At 37.1% G+C, this 20,723-nt stretch overlaps 1 protein-coding gene across 4 annotated transcripts in view; it reads left to right on the plus strand.

The window, feature by feature from the left end:
- Positions 1-20,723, plus strand: part of ZYG11B (zyg-11 family member B, cell cycle regulator) — an 88,646-nt gene that overhangs the window by 55,870 nt on the left and 12,053 nt on the right. For all 4 annotated transcript variants that reach the window (XM_079142080.1, XM_079142077.1, XM_079142078.1 and 1 more), the window contains exons 5-13: positions 947-1,123; positions 6,257-6,321; positions 12,857-12,956; positions 13,205-13,255; positions 14,601-14,762; positions 14,873-14,920; positions 17,211-17,408; positions 17,529-17,581; positions 19,258-19,355. In XM_079142080.1, coding sequence (XP_078998206.1) covers positions 947-1,123; positions 6,257-6,321; positions 12,857-12,956; positions 13,205-13,255; positions 14,601-14,762; positions 14,873-14,920; positions 17,211-17,408; positions 17,529-17,581; positions 19,258-19,355 — 952 coding nt within the window. The remainder of the gene's footprint in view (positions 1-946; positions 1,124-6,256; positions 6,322-12,856; positions 12,957-13,204; positions 13,256-14,600; positions 14,763-14,872; positions 14,921-17,210; positions 17,409-17,528; positions 17,582-19,257; positions 19,356-20,723) is intronic.

The following is a 20,723-nucleotide window of genomic DNA, read 5'->3' on the forward strand; positions in this document are numbered from 1 at the left end:
GTTTTGTTTTGCTTCATTTTTTTAGGAAGTAAGAAATAGTAGCTTGTTTGTATGTTCTTATGAATGACCCAGCACAGAAAGAAAAAATTAATGTAGGAGTGAAAGATCAGCTGAAGTGATGTCTTTGAATAGAAAAGAAGGGAATGATCTAGCTTATAAATAAAGGCATCAATTTGAAAGAGAAGCCTAAAAAAAATCATTTCTAGGGGCTGATGTGTGGCTCAGCGGTAGAGCACTTGCCTAGCAAGGACGAGGCAGTGGGTTCAATTATCAATATCACATAACAAATAAAATAAAGGCATTCTATCCATCTACAACTTAAAAAAAAAGATCATTTACTGTAGCAGTAATAAGATTTCATATGTATGTGTGTGTAGGTAAGGGGGTAACATTTAGTAGTGAAAATCTGAAGTTCTTGCCTGATTATTTCAGTTTTCTTAGTGTAGTTGAAAACAACGTCTTCCACTGATAGTGAGGAATGGGAAGGTTAAGGAGAAAGGGAAAGGTGAGGAATAGTTGTCTAAATCAGGAGGAAGTAATTGGATTTTATTGCATTATAACTTCAGCAGTGTTCTTAAAGAGGGGAAAGTTGGAAAGTATAGTTTGTTACTATTTTACTCCATTTAAGTCAGTGAAAATTCACTGCTTTCCATATAGTAGGTGCTATATTAGGTCTTAGGATTACAAATAGATTTTATTACATGTGTAGAAAAGATTCATTTGCTCTTTAGCGAAATCTCTGGATACCAAGAACTGGATACCTGTCTTTACCAGGTGGGCAGGAACTGTTTGTGAGTAACTGCTAATATCCTAGTCTCTTTGCACATGAGGATGAAAAACATAGTTAAGACATCTTTGAAATTATTGTGGATCAATGAATTAATTTTGCTCTTTGAAAAGGGCTTTTATTTATAAGGTAAATTAAGAGAACTAATTATTTTTTCAGCTTGTAGTTACTGGAATGAGAAACCACCCTATGAATTTGCCAGTGCAACTGGCTGCAAGCGCCTGTGTATTTAATTTAACCAAGCAGGATCTTGCTGCAGGGATGCCTGTCCGACTCCTGGCTGATGTAACCCATTTGCTGCTCAAAGCGATGGAACATTTTCCCAATCACCAGCAGGTAAGCTCATATGAATTCCCCTTCAAATAATCCTTCTAGCTTCTCCTTTTATCCATCTTCACCTCCATGTAGTTCAATTTAATAAACAGAGGCTGGAAGCTCAAATACTTTGTGGTGTGACTGGGTGTAGGACAGTATTTTAAGTGAACAAGTGAAGTGTACATTCCATCCTTAGAGTTTTTGATCCATATATTGGGGGAAATAGTGCAAACCATACAAAACTCATCTTCACCTAGATCGTGAGTTTTGATAATTTCAAAAAATAGGCATGGAGGATTTATTCTGGGTTAGGCACTATCAAATACTGAGATACAGAAATGAGTAGGAGAGCTGGGCGTAGTGGTACGTGCTTGTAATATCAGTGGCTTGGGAGGCTGAGGCAGGAGGATCACAAGGTCAAAGCCAGTCTCAGTGATTTAGTGAGATTGTAAGCAACTCAGCAAGACCCTGTCTCAAAAAAATATGAAAAAGGCCTGAGGATGTGACTCACTGGTTAAGCATCCCTAGGTTCAAACCCCCAATACAAACAAACAAAATGAGTAGGACATGTGTTTTCTTTTTCTAGTAGTATAATAGACCAAATGACATGTCTTATTCTTAGGATAAATACTAAAAATGCTACTTGAATTTAGCTCATTTGAAAATGAGCAGTGAGTGGCAAGTTAGTAAAATAATAAAAAAAACTCAGAGGCCCAAAACCAAGTAAAAATAACAGTTTTAAGCTGGTCACTGAACCATTAAAACCAGGCTCACTTATTGAGAGCTGTTGCCAAGCTAGATGAAATTTAGGCTTTGTTTTTTATGGCCTCTGGAAGGCAAGTAACTGAAGAAAGATCTCAAGCATAAAGCTGTCACCTCCCTACCAAAAGGATTTACCCTTAGTAAAAGAGAGCCAAGAGTAAACCTGTTTGCTTTAAACAAGATAATAAGCCCAAAACAAAGTAGAAGGAAGGAAATAATAGAGAATAAAAATTATTGAAAAGAACCCACTGTACCATTGGATTAGAGGGTTAACAAAGCCAACAATTAGTTATTTGAACTTGTTAATTATAATACTAATAAATCACCAACAAAATTGATCAAGAAAAAAATGAGAAGATTCAAATTTAAAAAATTAGAATTCAGATATGGTGGTGCATACTTGTGATCCAGCTAGAAGGGCGGCTGAGGAAGGTTGATCACAAGTTTGAGGCCCACATAGGCAATTTTGCAAGACCCTGTCTCAAAATAAATGAAAAAAATTGGGGAATGTAATTCAGAGGTTAAATCCCTAGTACCAAAAAAAAAAAAAAAAACACAGGTGCAGTGGTTCATGCTGTAATCTCAGCAATTCAGGAGGCTGAGGCAGGAGAATCACAAATTTGACCCTTGCCTGGGCAACTTGGTGAGACCCTGTCTCAAAATAAAAAATAAAAAGGGCTGGTAATGTGGCTCAGTGGTAAAGTGCCCCTAGGTTCAATCCCCAGTATTTAAATAAAGTTGTTGTTTTTTTTTTTTTTTTTAAACTAAGGGACTGCTAAACACAGTGGTTCCTCTCGGGAAAGTGAGAGGGAATCAAGGGGAACAAACAAATGTTGCAGATGATGCTATTGGTGATACATTAGTTTTCTTAAACTCAGTGGTAGATACACAGGTGTTCATTGTATTGTTATTCTTTTTTTGTTTTTAATTTTTTTAATACATATATTTTTTAGTTGGCAATGAACCTTTATTTTATTTATTTATTTATATGTGGTGCTAAGAATCGAACCCAATCCCTTGCACATGCTAGGCAAGTGATCTATGCCACTGAGCTACAACACCAGCTTGTATTGTTATTCTTTATGCACTTGTTACTCAAAGTGTGTTCTGCTAATCAGCCATGTTGATATTGCCTTTAAGGTTTTTAGTAATACAGAATCTTAAGCCCTAAGCCACTGAATCATTCTGTAAGATTTGCAGTTGATTTGTATGCATATAATATTTGGAAAGCACCATCTTATACACACATTTAATAAATATTTTTCTATATTCATTATTTAATAATAACATTTACAGTGATTTAATGTAGCAGGGTGTGGTGGTTCATGCCTGAAGTCTCAGCTAACTGGGAGGTTGAAGTGGAGGAATGCTTGAGTCCAGGAGTTCAAGGACAGCATGGGCAAGATATCAAAACCTTGTCTCAAACAGCAAACAAACAAACAGAACACCTGGAACTAAATGCCACAGGAACATTAGGGAAATTAATAATTCTGTCAGCTAGATTAGTGTGTGGACAAAGGTACATGGCAAGGCTTCAAAGAGGTGGTGACATTGAAATATATCTTTTTTTTTTTTTTTTTGGTACCAAGTATTGAATCCCAGGGCAACCCTTGACCCACATCCCCAGCACTTCTTATTTATTTTTTTTGAGATAGGGTCTTGCTAAGTTGCTTAGAGCCTCTCTAAGTTGCTGAGGCTGACTTTGAACTGGCGATTCTCCTGCCTTAGCCTCCTAAGTCTCTTGGATTATAGGCATGTAATCCACTGTGCCCAACAGAATCACATCTTGAAAACTAGATAGGATTTCACATTTGAGAAAAGCAGTGGAAGCATATGTGATTGTGCAGGCCATTCCAGGAAGGCCAAGTTGCTTGTGACCAGAGTGTAGGAAGAACAGTGTAGGGTGTGGCCAGTGATGACTAGATTGGGTGAATGCCAGTGTAGAAAATTCTTGAATACTTGCAATCTCAGACCATAGCCCCAGAATCCAAATTCCAGCTGAGAATAACTTGAAGAGTACAGCAAACATCTTACTTCTCGTTCACCTGTGGTGCTTTTCAGAGGCAGTAAGCCATATATCCACTGAAACTTTCTTCTCTACCAGTTTAAGCCATTCGTTTGGTTAGTGTCTTTTTATTCAGTTCAAAATCTGTGTCTCTGGGCCAAATTCTTCAAATCCAGACACAGGAACACATAATGTAGCACAGTGCAGCAAGTACTGAGATATAAGTAAGTATAGCATGAGCATTCCTAATATGAAAAGCCAAAAATATTCTGAAAACCAAAATGTTTGACACTGACATGACACTCAGAAAGTTTTGGATTTTGGAACATTTTGGATTCTGAATTTTCAGACTAGGAATGCTCAATTGCTAAAATCTAAGCAAATATTTCAGAATCTGAAAAGCTTCTAAATCTAAACCATTTCTGGTACCAAACATTTCAGATTAGAGTTCTACCTGTAATGCTAAGGGCACAGAAGGGTTCATTTAAAAATTAAGAAGTCTTTCTCAAAGATGTAATATCTGTCCAGAGCTGAATTATGAAGGAAAATTAGGAGTTTTCCAGATAAAGGAGGAAAAGGAATGGGCTTTTCATGCAGAGGTAATTGGAATAGCATTATTGTCTCTATTATTTCAGTGAATCTTGTATAAATTATTGTTTATTTGAGGAGAAAAATTAAAAGAAAGGTGGCATAGGAGGCAAGGTACTGCTACTCACTCATGTGCCAGATAATGATTCAGATTTCAGGGGAGATAATTCAGGCCAAGCCTTTCTTATCATCTTGACTACCTATAGTGAATATAGGATTTCCCGAGAAACCCTCTTAATTAATTACACTTGGACCTGACTTGTTCAGTGTCATCCACCTGAGATTTAGTACTATTTTGTCTTTCCTGTGAAATTTTTCCTATTATATAATCTCCATATTTCTTTCATGAAACAAATAAGATGTTGACATTATGTCAGTTTTTCTGTTTCTTGACTAGCTTTAAATAGCTCATTAATCTGAGTTCTGTTTTCTATCATTGAATTCTTTGTTGTCTTCTTTAGATAAGAGGTCTCCCAACTGCCTACAATGAAAACTTTCTAAATATTAAAAAGTCATTTTTCCAAATTAAAAAAAATTAATACATACAAAATGACAACTTTTAAACCCACACCTTAAAAGTTATTATTTTGCTTCATAGAAATAACCTGAATCACCCTTACATCATGATGGTGTACTTTTACTGGTTGGTGAATGATTCGTATTTTAATTCTTTTTCTTTTTTTTTTTTTGGGGGGGTGGTATTGGGGATTGAACTCACGGCCTTGTGCTTGTAAGGCAAGCACTCTACCTACTGAGCTATATCCCCAGCCCCCTTGTATTTTAATTTACTCTTGTTTAGTTGTACTAGTATAAACTTTAAAACATAGAGCCAAGTATATCAGTCAGTCTTTCTTTAAAGGCCAAAGTGTAAAACACTAGCCCCATATATTCTAGGTTAAGGTCAGGCTATCATGATATCAGACTGGCTTGAATTCCTTGATGCTATGTCATAAGGTAAAATCTTCACACATCATTTTTGTCATCTTCTCCATTTCAGAAAACACAAAAGATAAGGGAGAGAAACTAACTGAAATTATCCTGTTTATTTTCTATTTATCATATAATAGAAAAGGAAAAAAAAAAGTGCTAATAAATTTACATGGACCCAGTGAAAGTTAGTCTTTCAGCAATAGACGGGCAAAAGAACTGCAGATGTGGACCAGTGGTAGTGCATTTGCCTTGCTTATACACAGACCTGGGCTAGATTTCCAGCACCACAGAAACAAAACAAAATAAAACAAACAGATGGGCACAATGAAGGTTGTAAGAAGTAACTAGTATTTCATCAATCCTCTTCCTTTTCTAATAGAGACTATCTCTAGTTAAAAGATAACAGAGCTGGTAGGCATGGCGGTACATTCTTGGTGGAAGCTGATGCAGGAGGTTTCCAAGTTTGAGGCCTGCCTCAGCAATTCAGCAAGGCCCTGAGGAACTTTGTGAGACCCTGTATCAAAAGAAAAAATGAAAAAGGGATAGGGATGTAGCTCAGTGGTAAAGCACTCCTGGATTTAATACAAGTGCCCCTCTCCAAAAAAAGTGGCACAGTGGCATACATCTATAATCCAGCTATGTGGGAAGCTGAGACAAGAGGATCTCAGGTTCAGGGGCATCCTAGGCAGTATGGTGAGACCCTGTCTCAAAATTTAAGGACTGGGGGTATACCTTGGTGATAGAATGTAACATGCACAAGGCCCTGGTTTCCATCCTCAGGACCCCCTCTCAAAAAACTGAAAACCAAATGAACAAATAAAGAGTGATGTTTTATTTCAGATTTTTTTTTTCTTCCTTTGATTCTTTAGTTACAGAAGAATTGCCTCCTTTCACTTTGCAGTGACCGGATCCTTCAGGATGTTCCATTTAACAGGCAAGTGATAGCCCTAAAACTAAAATTTAGAATTTTAGCATTCTGTCTTTGGTCATTTCTTACCAGTTAGAATATCCTTGAGGTAAGATTAATTGAGTAGGTGGAATTATGGGTTACTTAATTTAAAGAACGCTCAATTTTTCTCAGATTTAATGCTTTTGACATTCACAAGAGCATATTGGCCCTTATATTTATAAAATAAATTATATTGCTTATAGTTTGCAAAGTATCCATACAATATTGTGAGCTATTAGTAGTATTATCTTCATTCAAAAGATGAAGAGCCAGGATGGGCACGGTGGTGCACAACTGTAATCCCAGTGACTTGGGAGACTGAGGAAGGGGATCACAAGTTCCAGGCCACCTTAGCAACTTTGTGAGACCCTGTCTCAAAATATAAAAAATGTTTAAAAAGGGCTGGAGATATAGCTCAGTGATAGAATGCCAACCAGTACTGAGTTCAATCCTCAGGACTGTTAAAAAAAAGATAAAGAAAAGAAAGAAGGCTGGGGTGTGGCTCAGTGGTAGAGTGCTTGCCTAGCACACACGAGTCTCGGTTCAATCCTTAGCACCACATAAAAATAAAATGAGGTATTGTGTCCACCTACAACTAAAAAAATGTTTAAAAAAAGAAAAGAAAGAAAAAGATGAAGAAACTGAGTCTTAGAAAGACTCTGACCTTCTAGCTCTTTTCTCTGTAAGAGACCTCTATTATTTATCATTATTAAGTATTAAATTATGGAAGAAACTTTTTAAGCAGAGGCAAATGGAAGCCATATAATTGGATTCCATTATGTATAAAAGGATCTCTTGTCTAAGTTGTAGTTTGGGAACTCTAACAGTGATTTTTCTCCCCTTAGTTTTAGTATGTAAAACTTTCTAAAATGAAGGCATTTTGAAAAGGAAATTTATACCTTATGATTTAATGAAGCATGTTTCTTGTGTTATGATTTTATTGAGATTTATTTATCTATTTTTGGTACTGGGAATTGAACCCCTGAGTGCTCACTCACTGAGTCACGTCCCCAGCCCATTTTATATTTTATTTAGAGACAGGGTCTCCCTAAGTTGCTTAGAGCCTTACTAGGTTGCTGAGCCTGGCTTTGAACTTGTGATCCTCCTGCCTCAGCCTCTCAAGCCACTGGCCTCCCAAACCACCGCACTCAGCCAAGATTTACTTTTATTTGGATAAAGAGTACACTATTACCTGGTATCGCTAAGAAATGAGGTGTTGCATTTATTATTGGAAGTAAATATCTATATAAAAATGTAACTCTATCTCAGGTAGATTGCTAATTTTATTTTATAAACACTGAACCTCTATGCTGATTGTTGCAATGAAGTCAAAGTTAGGAAAGACATAGTCACCCTCTTGAAGAAGATTAAAACTTAACCCAGGTATTGGCAAGTTTTCCTAAATAACCAAATTATAAATATTTTAGGCTGTGGCTATAGGGTCTCTGTTGAAAATACTTAACTCATTGTACCTCAAAAGCAACCATGAACAATATATAAACAAATGACCGTGATATGTTCCAGCAAACTTTACAAAGCAGACAGCCTGGCCCACAGGCTATGTTTGCCTCCCTCTGTTCTAGCCAATGCATTGTGCTAGAATTGAGCTTCTTTGTGGTCCGAGGTTGTGACTGGTTCATCTCTTTGTCTCTAATGTTTATGTGGCTATTTAGTGGATGGATGGATGAATACCTAAATGAATTAACATGAGACAGAAGTTTTCATAGAAGGGATGTTGGAAAAATTCACTAGGTCCCCAAGCAAGGAAAGGAGATAATATCTGATTGATGATCATTGAAACCAAACTCATGTACACCTATAATCCCAGCTGCTCGAGAGGCTGAGGCAGGAGAATCATAAGTTTGAGGCTAGCCTGGGCAACTTAGTGGGAGGTAGCTCAGATGGAGCACTTGCCTAGCATGTGCAAATCCCTGGGTTTAATTCCTAGCACTGGAGGAAAAAAAAAAACCTTATGTGAGTGATGGCACTTGAGATAATAATAATGAACATGCCAGGCACCATTCCAAAATGTTTTACATGTGCTTATTCGGTCCTTACAACAATCAGTTAGATTGTTACTCAGAATTTTCATTTTATAGATGAGGAAATGCACAGAAAGGCTTAATTTGTTCAAGATAATAAGATAGAAAGTAGAAGAGTCTAGATTTAAATCTAAGACTGGTAGGCTGGGGATGTGGTTCAATGGTAAAAGTGTTACCTAGCATGCAGAGGCCCTGGATTTGATCCCCAGCACTGCAAAAAATAAAATAAAAAAACAAACAAAAACTATAAATCCAGACTGACTTCAGAGCCTCTACTTTTTATATCCATACTATATTTGTTTTAAAGATGAGAGATGTTAGAGTTGTTTTATGTTGTAGAAATTGCATGAATAAAGGTACAAAGAGAGTAAATAATAATAATACTAGTAAAAATTAACCTTTATCAAGAAGTTATTATGTCCCAATTTCTGTACTAAGTTGTAAGCTCGTATGTGATTTTTATTACTATTATTATTATTATTATTATTTGCAACGCTGGGGATCTAACCCTGGGCCTTGCATATGCTAGGCAAATGCTCTGTCACTGAACTATATCCCAGTCCACAACAACCTTATGGAATGTTTTTGTTATTATTTTACAGATAAAAATATCAAAGTTCAGAGGGATTATGGAATTTACCAGGGGAGTCCCAAAATTACTAAATGAGAGAAATGGTATTCAAATCCAGGCTGACTATGAACTATATGATGTTCTTAATGACTTGACTGCATTGCTTTACATGATAAAATAATTCATTTTATTATTATCATTGAGTAACTAGAATTCAAAACCTGGATTTAAAATCGATACCCTTAGCCAGGCATTGCAAGTTCAAAGCTAGCTTCATCAAGTTAACAAGGCCCTAAGCAGTTTATCAAGATTCTGTCTCAGAATGAAAAATAAAAGTATCAGGAATGTGGCTTAGTGTTTAAGCACCTTTGGGTGCTTAGTACCCAAGTCTGTACCCTTAATCACTAAAACATATTACTTTATTATTGTGAACATGTGTTGGGATCAATGAGCAATGCATTTCACAGTAAGCATAAGATAGCCAGGAAAAAAAAAAAGATTTGTGCCAGGCATAGTGGTGTATGCCTATAATCCCAGCTACTTGGGAGGCTGAGGCAGGAGGATCAAAAGTTCAAGGGCATCCTTGAAGGTCAATTTAGCGAGACTCAAAATCAGAAGGGTTAGGGATGTCCCTCAGTGGTAGAGAGCTTGGCTAACCTTCCTGAAACCCCAAGTTCAATCTCTAGTAATGAATTAAAAAAAAAAAAAAAAAAAAAAAAAAGATTTGAAAGTATGGGACCATGCTAGAATTCTAGAATGCTGTATAGTAACAACTTCATACCTAAGTTCTCTGACAAATGTATTACTAACATGCAGGCACAAACTGAAAGGAGAGCAATGGAAACAGAAAACCACCTTATGAATCTATTATATAAGAATACTGGGTTTGAGCACGTCTATAATCCTAGGAACTCGGGAAGCTGAGGCAGAAGGATTGCAAGTTCAAAGCCAGCTATTGCAATTTAGTAAGGCCTTAAGCAATTTAGCAAGACCCTGTCTCTAAAACTAAAATATTAAAAGGGGTGGGGAAAAAAGAAAAAGAAAAACAAACAGAGAAACAACATGTATCCCCCCCAAAAAAATAAATAAATAAAATAAAAGGGGTGGGGATGTGACCCTATGCTCAATCCCTAGTACCAAGAAAGAAAAAAAAAAAAAAAATGCTGCTGTGTGCACAGTGGTACATGCCTATAATCAGTGATTTGAGAGACTGCGACAGGTTGATTGCAAATTCTAGGCCAGCCTTACTTAGTGAGACCCTGTCTCAAAATGAAAAATGGAAAGGACTGGGGATGTAGCCCAGTGGTAAAGGGCCCATGGGTTAGATCCCCAGTACCAAAAAAAGTAGTGCTGGTTTGGGAATGTAATAATGTAGTTCAGTGATAAGAGCTTTTGCCTAACATTCATGAAGCCCTAGATTGGGTTCCCAGTACCACACACACACACACACACACACAAAACAATAAAGTATGCCTGCTCAGAGATGGCCTTGGGAATAAAAGGAGGTAACAGTAAATAAGGGAAGTTGCAGAACAGCACTCTATCTCTATATAATCCTTCAGCCAACATGTATTAAACATTATTTGATAATCACTGTATTGGGTATCTGGCATAGAGGTATAAATAGGATATGGTACCTTTCCCCAAGGACCTCACAAGCCAATGGGGGGCTCAGGTGAGTCTCTGGATGATCATGGATCTCTGACAAAGTTATAAACAAAACACTAAGGGTTTGAGAAGTCAATGATAACTTACTAAGGAAAGCTTCTCAAAGGAAGTAGTATTTGAGTGGGTTCTTGAAAGATGAAATTATGGATAAGATAATGTCATCTCCATTTATCTCCCACATTTAGTGCTTTGGCAAATCCATCTCTATTTTCAAAATATATCCAGAATTCTACAACTTCTCTTCATTGCCATTTCTACCACTTGTACTAGACTAAAAGTGATTTCCTTTCTGAATTATTGCAGTAGCCTTTGAACTGCTCTCCTGCTTCCGTCTCTTGCCCTTTAATGCTTATTCTACACATAGCTGATAGAATAATCCTGTTAAAAAATATCAGTTGGGCCTGCAGTGGCACATACCTATAATCTCAGCAACTTGAGAGCCTGAGATAGGAGAATCTCAAGTTTGAGACCAGATCAGCAATTTAGTGAGATCTTGTCTCAGAATCAAAAATAAAAATGACTGGGGATATAGCTCATTGGGAAAGCATCCCCGGGATTCAATCCCCAGTACCAAAAAACAAAATGAACCATCAGTCAGTGCATGTCATATCTCTACTCAGAAGCCTTCTATGTTTCTACATCTCATTCAGAGAAAAAACTGATATTTCCACCCCCCACACCCCATACTATGGATTGAGCACAAGACTTCACATATGCTTGACAAGTGCTCTACCACTGAACTACATCTCTTTTTAGACCTTTTAATTTTTTATTTTGTGACAAGGTCTTGCTAAGTTGACCAAGCTTGCTTCAAATTTGTGATCCTCCTGCCTCTGCCTTCTGAGTAGCTGTGATTACGGGTATGTGCCACTGTGCCCAGCAAGCTAATTCTTACTAAGACTCTCTGATCTAACTCCCCTGTTACCCACCTCTGACTTCATCTCAGAATCTTGCCCTTCTTTTCTTTGTTCTGGCCTCATTGGCTTCCATGCTTTTTCTCAAAACCTCCAGGAACATCACACTTCATGTCCATGTATTTCCTATTCCCTCTGCCTGGAGTGCTTTCCCTTTTACATTAGTGTGACTCGCTCTCTTTCTTCTTCAAAAGATTCAAAAGGGTTTACTTACTAAGTGACCAGAAATAAAATTTCACCTTTTTTTTTTTTTTTTAACTTTATAAAAAGTATAGAGGTTTATTTAGATCACAGTTTAAGGGCATGGTACCTGACTGGTCTCTGATAAAGGCATCAATGCAGATGATATCACAGTGGTAATAAAATTTCACCATTTTATATCTTCTCTTTCTCTGCTTATTATTTTCTGTAGCATATGCCATACCATATATTTTATTTATTTATCTGATTTATTGTCTTTTTCTTCTTCCCTAGATATAAAATCTATGAGAAGCAGAATTTCTTTTTTTTCTTTTTTCTTTGTTCACTGCTCTGTCTCCACCAGGAACACTCTGGAACAAAGCAGATTTTCAGTAAATGTTTGTGAATTAATGTTCCTATTGTTTCTATGTGCTATAGGAGCCCAGAAAAATGCTTAAATTAAAACTATGGTGTAGGCGGGCATTGTGGTGCATTCCTATAATCCCAGTGGCTAGAGAGACTGAAGACAAGAGGATCACAAGTTTGAGACCAGACTCAGCAATTTATCAAGACCCTAAGCAACTTAGTGAAACCCTGTCTCAAAATAAAAAATAAAAAAAGGGCTAGGGATATGGCTCAGTGGTACAGCACTCCTGGGTTAAATCCCCAGCACCAAAAAAAAAAATAAATAAATAAATAAATTTTAAAACCTGTGGTATAGAAATATAAAATAGGTGATAGTTTTAGAGGATGAAAGGTAGTTTTGATCATATTTTCCAAACTTTAATTCTTTTTTTTTTAGTTGTAAATGGATATAATGCCTTTTTTTTTTTTTTTTTTTTTTTTTTTTTTTTAATTTTGATGTGGTGCTGAGGATTGAACCCAGTGCCTCACACATGCTAGGCAAACACTCTGCCACTAAGCCACAACCCCAGCCTCCAAACTCTTAATTCTTTACACAATGTCAGGATTAATAAGGCATCATCTTAAAAACATTAAGTGTAATTGTTTATTTTCTGTCAGTTAAGAGGAATTTTCTCTTTCTGATCTCACCTTCTTCAGTTATATTTCAGTTTCCAGCCAGAGCCCTGAAACTATGCATGGGTCTCCAGAATTAACTCATGAAACCCTCTATGTGTTTTCAGGTTTGAAGCAGCCAAGCTTGTCATGCAGTGGCTCTGCAACCATGAGGATCAAAATATGCAAAGGATGGCAGTTGCTATCATTTCTATCCTGGCTGCCAAGGTACCTGAACTCCTGCTGAATAATTTTCTATAGGAAGTTATGTCCCATTATAGTTACTATCTGTCCCATCTGTGTCCTAGAAATATCAATAAACCTCTTGGCCAGCCTACTTATTCAAGCTGCATTAAATATTGCAAAATTCCAAGCTGGTCAGATATTTGAATCTAGCCTTAGAATCTGTTATAATAAATGATAGTAAACTCACACTTAGTTTTTGAACATTTACTTTGTCTTATGCTTGCTTCTAGCTTTCTACAGAACAAACTGCACAGCTTGGTGCTGAGCTCTTCATTGTCAGGGTAAGCTCATTATCTCCTCTCTGCAGTCTACTATATAGTATTCATTTTTCTAATTTTCAGGCAGTGTTTTGAATCTTCTGACTATATACACATACATATGTATGTACACATGTGCATGTGTTTTTCTGGTATTGGGTTTGAACCCAGTGATGCTCTACCACTGAGCTGTATCCCCAGCTCTCTTTATTTTGAGACGGGGACTCACTAAGTTGTCTAGGCTGGTCTGGAACTTGAGATCCTCCTTGCCTCATCCTCTGGAGTAGTTAGGATTGTAAGTGTGCACCACCCTGCCTAGCTTGGTTCTAGGGGTTGAATCCAGAGCTTTATTCATGCTAGACAAGTGGTCATCTACTGAACTACACCCTCAGCCTCTGTATTTTTAAAATAATTATTTTTATTACTTTTTTAAAAAAATGTATTCATTTCTTTTCAAGAAGTAACTTCATACCTTAATAGATGGAAAAAGCCCTGAGTAAGATGACATAGGTTCTAATTTGCAATCTCACTTTGTGAATTTAAGCAAATTACTTGAACCTTTGGGGCCTATCTAAGCATTAAGATTCTATCTAGCTGGGTATGGTGGCACATGCTTGTAATTCCAGTGGCTTGGGAAGCTTAGGCAAAAGAATTGCAAGTTCAGAACCAGCCCTAGCAACTTAGTGAGATACTGCCTCAAAATAAAAAATAAAAAGGGCTGGGAATGTGGCTCAGTGGTAAAGTGCCCAGGGTTCAATCCCTGGTACAAAAAAAAACAAAACAAAACGAAACCCTGTCTAGACCAGTGTGGTAGTGCATGCCTGTAAGCCCAGTGACTCAGGAGACTGAGGCAGAAGGATTGCAGGTTTGAGGACCAACAGTTTAGTGAAACCCTGACTCAAAATAAAAAATAAAAAAGGGCTGAATGTAACTTAGTGGTAGTATGGCCCAGGATTCAGTCCTGTCTAGGAGCTAGGCATGGTGGGATGCACCTATAATCCCAGCTACTTGGGACACTAAGGCAGGAGGATCACAAGTTCAAAGCCAGTCTGGGGACTTCAGAGAAACCCTGTCTCAAAATGTTTACAAAAGGGCTGGGGCTGGGCATAGTGGTATGCCCCGTAATCTCAACAACTTCAGAGGCTGAGGCAGGAGGATTTCAAGTTCAAGGCCAACCTGGTATCTTAGTGAGACCCTCTCTCAAAATGAAAAATAAAAAGGTTTAGGGATATAGCTCAGTTTTGGAGCACTTGCCTAGAATGTGTGAGGCCCTGGGTTTAATCCAAAACACCAAAAACAAAAACAAACCACACACACAAATTATAATGACAATTCAATAATAAAAAGTTAATTGTTTTATTTCTTTTAGCAACTTCTTCAAATAGTGAAGCAGAAAACCAACCAAAATTCAGTGGATACTACATTGAAGTTTACTTTGAGTGCACTTTGGAACCTCACAGATGAATCCCCAACCACTTGCAGACACTTTATTGAAAACCAAGGCTTAGAACTTTTCATGAGAGTTCTAGAGGTTAGAATGAGAACTTGGTCTACTGTTTTAACATTGATTTACTTATTTAAGCATTTATTTATTGGATTTGGTTCTTTGGGTAATTACAGGTTTCCCTTTCTTTTTTACAGTCTTTTCCAACTGAGTCATCCATTCAACAGAAAGTTCTAGGACTTTTGGTAAGATATAAACATTTCCTGTTAAATTCTAAACTCTTATTTTCTTCTGAGGGAATACATTGAAAGTTGCTGCTGAATTGGGGATGGGAACACACACTTGTAATCCCAGTACTCAGAAGGCTGAGGCAGGAAAATTCCAAATTCAAAGCCAATCTGGGCAATTTAGCAAAACTTTATCTCAAAATAAAAAACATAGATTCTTCTTCTGTTTGTCCTACTCACTTTTGTCTATCCTCCTAGCTTTCCACTCTCTCTAGCATGCACCCTTTCTTTTCCTTTCTCTTTTCCTCTCATTTTCTCTCTTACCCTGCAGGGAGACACTCTGTTTGCTTAATAAACTTCCTTATGTGAAGGGGGAAAAAAAAATACACACACACACACACACACACACACACATATAAAGGTCTGGGATTTAGCTCAGTGGTAGAACACCCCAGGTATAATCCCTAGTACTGCAAAAAGATAGAGGAATTCATATTTCTCATGTTCATTCTTTCTCTCTCTTCTCTTCCCCTCTCTCCTCTCTTTACTCTCTTTGCCTGCAGAACTTAGCATTGAATCCAGGATTTTGAGTATGCTGGGTAGCAAGCAATCTATCATTAAGCTATATCCCCATCCCTTTTTTGAATTTTATTTTGAGACAGGGTCTCACTTGGTTGCCCAGGCTAACTTTCAACTTGCAGTCCTCCTGCATCACCCTCTGAGCATGAAATTACCACAAATTTAGCAATTTTTGTTTGTTTTTTACAATGCTGGGAATTGAACCCAGGCTGGGCCTCATGCATGCTAAGCAAGTACTCTGCCACTGAACCACTTCCCTTTCTTATATATTTACTTTTTTCTTCTTATGTTTCTATTTTCATTTCATCTTGGGTAATATTTATAATAGCTCTTTTAAATCTTTGCCCAAAGTGTTGTGTATCTCAAATGGAGACTTTAATTCTACCCTGACAGATTCTTGACTTTACACAGCAGAAAGGAATTTCAGAATGTGTCAATAAGAGGCATAAGCAGAGGTTTATTTAGGAAAGTGAGGAGATTTATTCAGGAAAGCAACAATAGAGCAGGATATGCACTCAAAGAACAGGGAGGGTGGTTACTCAAGAGTGAGATGCCAGTGGGGCATGGTGGAGCATACCTGTAATCCCAGTGGACTTAGGAGGCTGAGGCAGGAAGATTGCAAGTTCAAGGACAAGTTTCAGCAATTTAGTGAGGCCCTAAGCAACTTAGTGAGACCCTGTCTCAAAATAAAAAATAAAATGGACTGGGGATGTGGCTCAGTGGTTAAGTACCCCTGGGTTCAATCCCTGATACCAAAAAAAAAAAAAAAAAGATGTGCTTTTAGGGTCCTAGGTTTCTTCTTTTAAAGGAAACTTTGTAAGTGGTGAGCATCAGCCTAATGAGCTCCATTCTTTTGATCAAGGAGTCAGTCTGGGTGGTCTAGTTCTTTTCAGAATCTTTAGGTTGAATTATCTAGTGAATAGATAATACACAGCTGCACCCATGTAATAGCTTAACATTCTCTCTCTCTAGGCTTCTTTTCATCTGTCTATACATTCTGTAAACTGACAAGATATATAGGTTCTATATAACTGGATTTACAAAATTTATTGGACCTTTTAAATTCAGGTCTGGAGGAAAACAGGCCTAGGAAGTGAAGGTGAGGGTGTTCGTGGAGGTTTTATTTATTTATTTATTTATTTAATGTTTTTGATTGTAGATGGACACAATACTTCTATTGTATTTATTTATTTATTGTTATGTGATGCTGAGGATCAAACCCAATGCCTCACACATGCTAGGCAAGGTCTCTAACACTGAGCCATAACCCCAGCCCCTCATGGAAGTTTTAGATTTAAAATTATAGTCCCTTTTTTCTTCCGTTTGTCTCCTTTCTACCCATCCTTCTTTCTTCTAATCTAACTCAGCCCCATGACATTTCACCCCATATCGTATAATTAGTCAGCCAAAGATTTGAGGGAACCTCTGTACAACTCTGTCTGTCTCTGTGTATGTGTCTGACTGTTGATATTCTCTCTGTCTTTCCTTTCCAATACTCTGGTCTACAAAATTTTGCAGCTTGGCCACCCTGAACTATAATTTCGGCCTTCTCAACTCAACAAAACTGCAAGGTTCTCTTTGGGTTTATTGTAATCTGGAAACTGCCCTATTTGAATACTTTTCTCTCAGCAGTTACCTTTTGGCATTGTTTGTTGTCCAGTGTCTGAAGACAGTTCCCTTAACCATTTAGTATATGTATTACATTAATTTTTATATTTTTTTTTCCCAGAACAATATTGCTGAAGTACAAGAATTGCATTCTGAATTAATGTGGAAGGATTTTATAGATCACATTAGTAGTCTCCTACACAGTGTTGAAGTAGAAGTCAGTTACTTTGCAGCTGGAATTATTGCCCACTTAATATCAAGAGGAGAACAAGCTTGGACATTAAGCCGTAGCCAGAGGAATTCTCTTCTTGATGACCTGGTAGGGTCATTTTTCATTTTCTGGAAAAATACATACTGGTTAAGCTATCAGATATTTATAATGTAGTAATGTGATATTAATAAGTATTATAATTTTTTCTGTATGTCTTGTGTCTTCTAGCATTCAGCTATTTTGAAATGGCCAACTCCGGAGTGTGAAATGGTAGCATACAGGTAATTAATATGATGATAAAAGTCCAGTGGGGGGTTGGAAATATAGCTCAGTTGGTAGAGTATTTGCCTAGCATGCCTGAGGTCCTGTGTTATATCCCCAGCACCACACAAAGAAAGAGAGAGAGAGAGAGAGAGAGAGAGAAAGAGAAAGAAAGAAAAAGATTAAAAAGCCAGCAACCTAGTCATTTTTTTTACCTGAAGATTACTCCTATTAGATGTATAATCTTTCCCTCTGGTATCTATATTTGTACTGGCTTTAAAAGAAGCAAAGTTTTGCCTGGTGTGGCACACCCCAGTTATCCCAGCTACTCAGGAGGCTGTGGTAGGAGGATCAAAAGTTCCGGGCCAGCTGAGAAACTTAGATCCCGTTTTAAAATAAAATAAGAAGATCTGGAGATATATCTCAGTGGTAAAGCACCCCTGGGTTCAGTGTCCAGTACAACCAAAAAAAAAATTTTTTTAAATAGCAAGGTATTTGACATTTTTCTGCCACCTATATATTCATCAATCTTGCCATAGACAAGTCCCAGGGATTTGTCTCTGCTCTTCAAATTCAAAGATGACCAAGACATGGTGCTGCACACAAGAATCTTATACTCTAAGGAGGTAGATCAAATGTGAATTTTATGTAATTCACCATTATACTAGATGTGCATAGAATGTTATAAAATTAAAAATGAGAGCCCTTAATTTTATACTGGAAGATGGTAAAAAGCTTTTAAAGGAAGTGACTTGCTAACGAGTTTTGAAAGATACTTAAGGTCAGTTAAGAGATTTTATGATGGAAAACCAATGTATGAATGTATGTAGATATAAAACAACATGAGAGCATTAAAGTGCATACTGAATTTCTGACTCTGTTTATGGTACCCAGGATTGAATCCAAAGCACTTAACCACTGAGCCAAATCCCCAGCTTTTTAAAAATTTTTTTATTTTTTTAATTGTTAATGGAACTTTATTTTATTTATTTACATGCAGTGCTGAGACTCAAACCCAGTGCTTCACACATGCTAGGCAAGTGCTCTACCACTGAACCATAACCCCAGCTCCCCCAGCCCTTTTTATTTTTTATTTCGAGAGAGGTTCTCGATAGGTTGCTTACAGCCAGAGACTGGCTTTGAATTTGCAGTCCTCCTGCCTCAACCTCCTAAACCACTGGGATTCAAGGTGTGTGTCACCACATCCAGGTCCTGGTTGCTTCTTAATTTTCTTATAACTTATTTTGGTTGTCTGCTTCATAAGTGCTGGTGCTGCCAGCATTTTTGACTTCCCCAACTTATGTTTTACCCATTTTTGTTCAGGCCAGTAGAAATATAAAAGCTAATTCTAGACCTTCAGAATATTATCAGTTATCTCCTAACTTCTCCATTTCTTAGTTTCTACATCAAAGTCTCTTAGTCTTCAAAATGTGTATTTTTAAGATTAATAGTGTTTATGAAAGATTTTTTTTCCTCTTTTGGTTCTGTGTCCTAATCACCTTTCATATACCAAGATACATCTAAATGCAGTCTTTTCTGAAATAGCTAAGACAAAGGAAAGATGTTCTGTAACTCATTTATGTTAATTTAGAATTATTAAGATGAAATTTCTAAAATGAAAGTTTTAGAAATCACTGCTTATAAAATAACGCTATATACAGAATGTAACTTTGATTCTTTTCTCTTGAAACTTTAGGTCCTTTAATCCATTTTTCCCACTACTTGGCTGCTTCACAACACCAGGAGTTCAGCTATGGGCTGTTTGGGCTATGCAGCATGTCTGCAGCAAGAATCGTATGTACCAAAAAAGAGAATTGTAGTTTTCTTTTTCAAGTGAAATTTTCCTTTCATAGAAAGACATTTCTAATTTGTGTTTGCAATGATTTTTAAGGACATTGACTTTTAAAACTATAAGAGAATTTTAGGTTATAAACAAAATGAATCTTTCAGAAGGAGCTTGGCAATACCAAATGACAATGCTGTAATAGAGATAGTGTTCTAACCTCAGGGAATTTAAAGACTAAGATGCTATGGTGAGGGGCAGGGATTGTAGCTCAGTGGTAGAGCACTTACCTAGCATGTGTGAGGCACTGGGTTCGATCCTCAGCAACACATAAAAATAAATAACTCAAAGGTTTTAGTTGTCCATCTACAACTAAAAAAAAAAAAATTTTTTTTTAAACGAACCTACATTGAGTCCCATTTATTGAATAAAAGATCCTAAGTAGAGTCGCTGCTGTTTTATCATACATTTCAGAGCTTAATCCTCATTCACCCAAAATTCCATTATTTAATTTATTATTTATTACTGTTAGTACACATGATCTCTGGAGAAATAAAATATTTATTTTCATTTTCATTTATTTTTGTATCTTTAATTTTTTCTACTTTTTGGTACATTATAATTATACATATTGATATTAGTACATATTTGTACATGCACAAAACATAATAGTACAATTTAGCCAATATCACTCCCCAGCACTTCCCCCACTTCCTTCCTGCTCATTTATTTATTTTAAGATATGGAGTCTCTCTGTATTTCCCAGGCAGGCCTCAAACTCCTAGACTCAAAAAAGTTTCCTGTTTTAGCCTCCCAAGTAGCTAGGAAAGCATGTGCCACTATGCCTAGCAAAATGGCAGTGTTGAACAGAATATGTGTGTGTATCTGTGTGTCTGTGTACACATGTGTATACACACAAATATAAATATATTTTTAAAAAGTGTGTGTGTGGGGGCTGGGGATATAGCTCAGTTGGTAAAGTGCTTGCCTTGCAAGCACAAGGCCCTGGGTTCAATCCCCAGCACTGCAAAAAAAAAAAAAAAAAAAGTGTGTGTGTATGTATAGATATATGTCTATATCTATATCTGCCTATCTATCTATCTATAAATAAAACAGGTATGTGTGAGAGTGGTGCTGGGGTGGAACCCAGGGCCTCATGTATACTACATGAGTACCCTAACTCTGAGCACCACCCCCAGCCCCAAGTGCAGCACTTAGGTCAGGTTTCATATCATTGTTTGTTTGTTACCAGGGATTGAACCTTTGGGCGCTTAGCCGCTGAGCCACATTCCCAGCCCTTTTTATTTTGAGTTTGCTGCTAAGTTGCTGAAGCTGATTTTGAACTTGTGAACCTCCTGCTTCAGCCTCCGAGCAACACT

The sequence above is a fragment of the Sciurus vulgaris genome (assembly GCF_902686455.1).
Source record: "Sciurus vulgaris genome assembly, chromosome: 1".
NCBI lineage: Eukaryota > Metazoa > Chordata > Mammalia > Rodentia > Sciuridae > Sciurus > Sciurus vulgaris.